This window comes from Gymnoscopelus braueri, assembly GCF_963280865.1.
Source record: "Gymnoscopelus braueri genome assembly, chromosome: 4".
Classification (NCBI taxonomy): Eukaryota; Metazoa; Chordata; class Actinopteri; order Myctophiformes; family Myctophidae; genus Gymnoscopelus; species Gymnoscopelus braueri.
Window position 1 is genome coordinate 48,120,174 of NC_137605.1, and position 1,447 is coordinate 48,121,620.

At 40.8% G+C, this 1,447-nt stretch overlaps 1 protein-coding gene across 2 annotated transcripts in view; it reads left to right on the top strand.

The window, feature by feature from the left end:
* Nucleotides 1-376: 376 nt before the first annotated feature.
* Nucleotides 377-1,447, top strand: part of zfpm2a (zinc finger protein, FOG family member 2a) — a gene marked incomplete at its 3' end in the record, with an annotated part of 145,707 nt that continues 144,636 nt past the window's right edge. For both annotated transcript variants that reach the window (XM_080427634.1, XM_080427635.1), the window contains exon 1: nt 377-438. In XM_080427634.1, the coding sequence (XP_080283760.1) occupies nt 399-438 (40 nt within the window). In that variant the 5' untranslated portion in view covers nt 377-398. The remainder of the gene's footprint in view (nt 439-1,447) is intronic.

Below are 1,447 nucleotides of genomic sequence, written 5' to 3' on the forward strand. Positions count from 1 at the left end.
CTTCAAACAAAAGCGCGAAACGCTTTCACCTCCTCTCTCAGTCAGTCCGTGCGGATCCAGCGAAGTGCAGCCTCATAGGAGACACTACTGAAGAGAGAGAGAGGGAGGGTGTGTGTATGTGTGTGTGTATGTGTGTGTGAGAGAGAGAGAGAGAGAGAGAGGGTGTGAGGGAGAGAGAGAGAGAGAGTGCCAGCCAGAGACGAGAAAGATAAAGAAAGAGACGGAGCAGATAGACTGTGTGTAAAAGAGTGTTGAGAATTCGCGCCCCTTTCTTTCTCAATTTCCATCACAAACGTTACCGGCGCTTGGATGAACCTGAAGCTATCGATCTGTCAGTGAGTCAGTGTCAGTGATCTGTCAGTGATCTGTCAGTGCTTCTACACCTGGATCCACTGACCATGTCCCGAAGGAAGCAGAGCAACCCCAGGCAAATTAAACGTAAGTTTTACACTGTCTCGCTATTGCTGCTGTTTGCTGTTTGTATACCAGATCAAAGCTTTATTTGAGTTTGAACGCAGGTGATTGTGATGTTATTGACGATAGTGTAAGAGAACGCTGTAATGTTGCCAGTGGAAAGTGTTGCCTGTCATCATGTGCACACATTGTATCCAGTCTCGCTATCATTAGCGTGTGAAGTGGATACTCTGTAACGTTTCTAATGCAAACCAACACGGCGGTGTGTCAAGATGTTGTGGCAAAAGTTTTATTGGCTTTGAACTTGTGGGGAAAAAAATGAATTCATAGATTTTATTTTATTGTTTATTTATTTTGTTGTTTTTGTATGTTTATCGCCCTTTTTGTCAATTGTGTCTTTAAGTTTCATATATTTTGCGAGAATGAGTTAAGGTTCTGCTTGACTAAAATGTCCGAGCTGTTTTTGTTTACACGCTGAACACGCAGCAGAAGAGATACATTATAATAGGCTAGTTCATAAATATTGATATGCTTTAGGATAATAGACTGAATTTAAATGCAGTCCTATATACATATGTTGTACGTATACGCGTCACGTGCACACGCATGCCAACTCTTCACACACTTCCATTGAGTCTCTCTCTGTCTCTCTCTCTCTCTCTCTCTCTCTCTCTCCTCCTCCTCTCTTTCTCTATCACACACACACACACACACACACACACACACACACACACACACACACACACACACACACACACACACACACACACACACACATGGTCTAGTTTTCCTCAAATAAATTAATTGCCAAATTCATAAAACCATAGCTTATTGTATTGCATTTCTGTAAAATAAACATTTTTGACCTACTAAGTTTAATTGAAATACCATCACTCTGGGGAAATTCTGCACTTAACCTAGACACTTTTGCTTAATAAACAGTTTTGAGAGAAAGGCCATAAATGTAATGAAATTCACGAAAAGACCCATTGACCCTGAAATATAGTGAATTGATATTTTCTTTATTACAAGT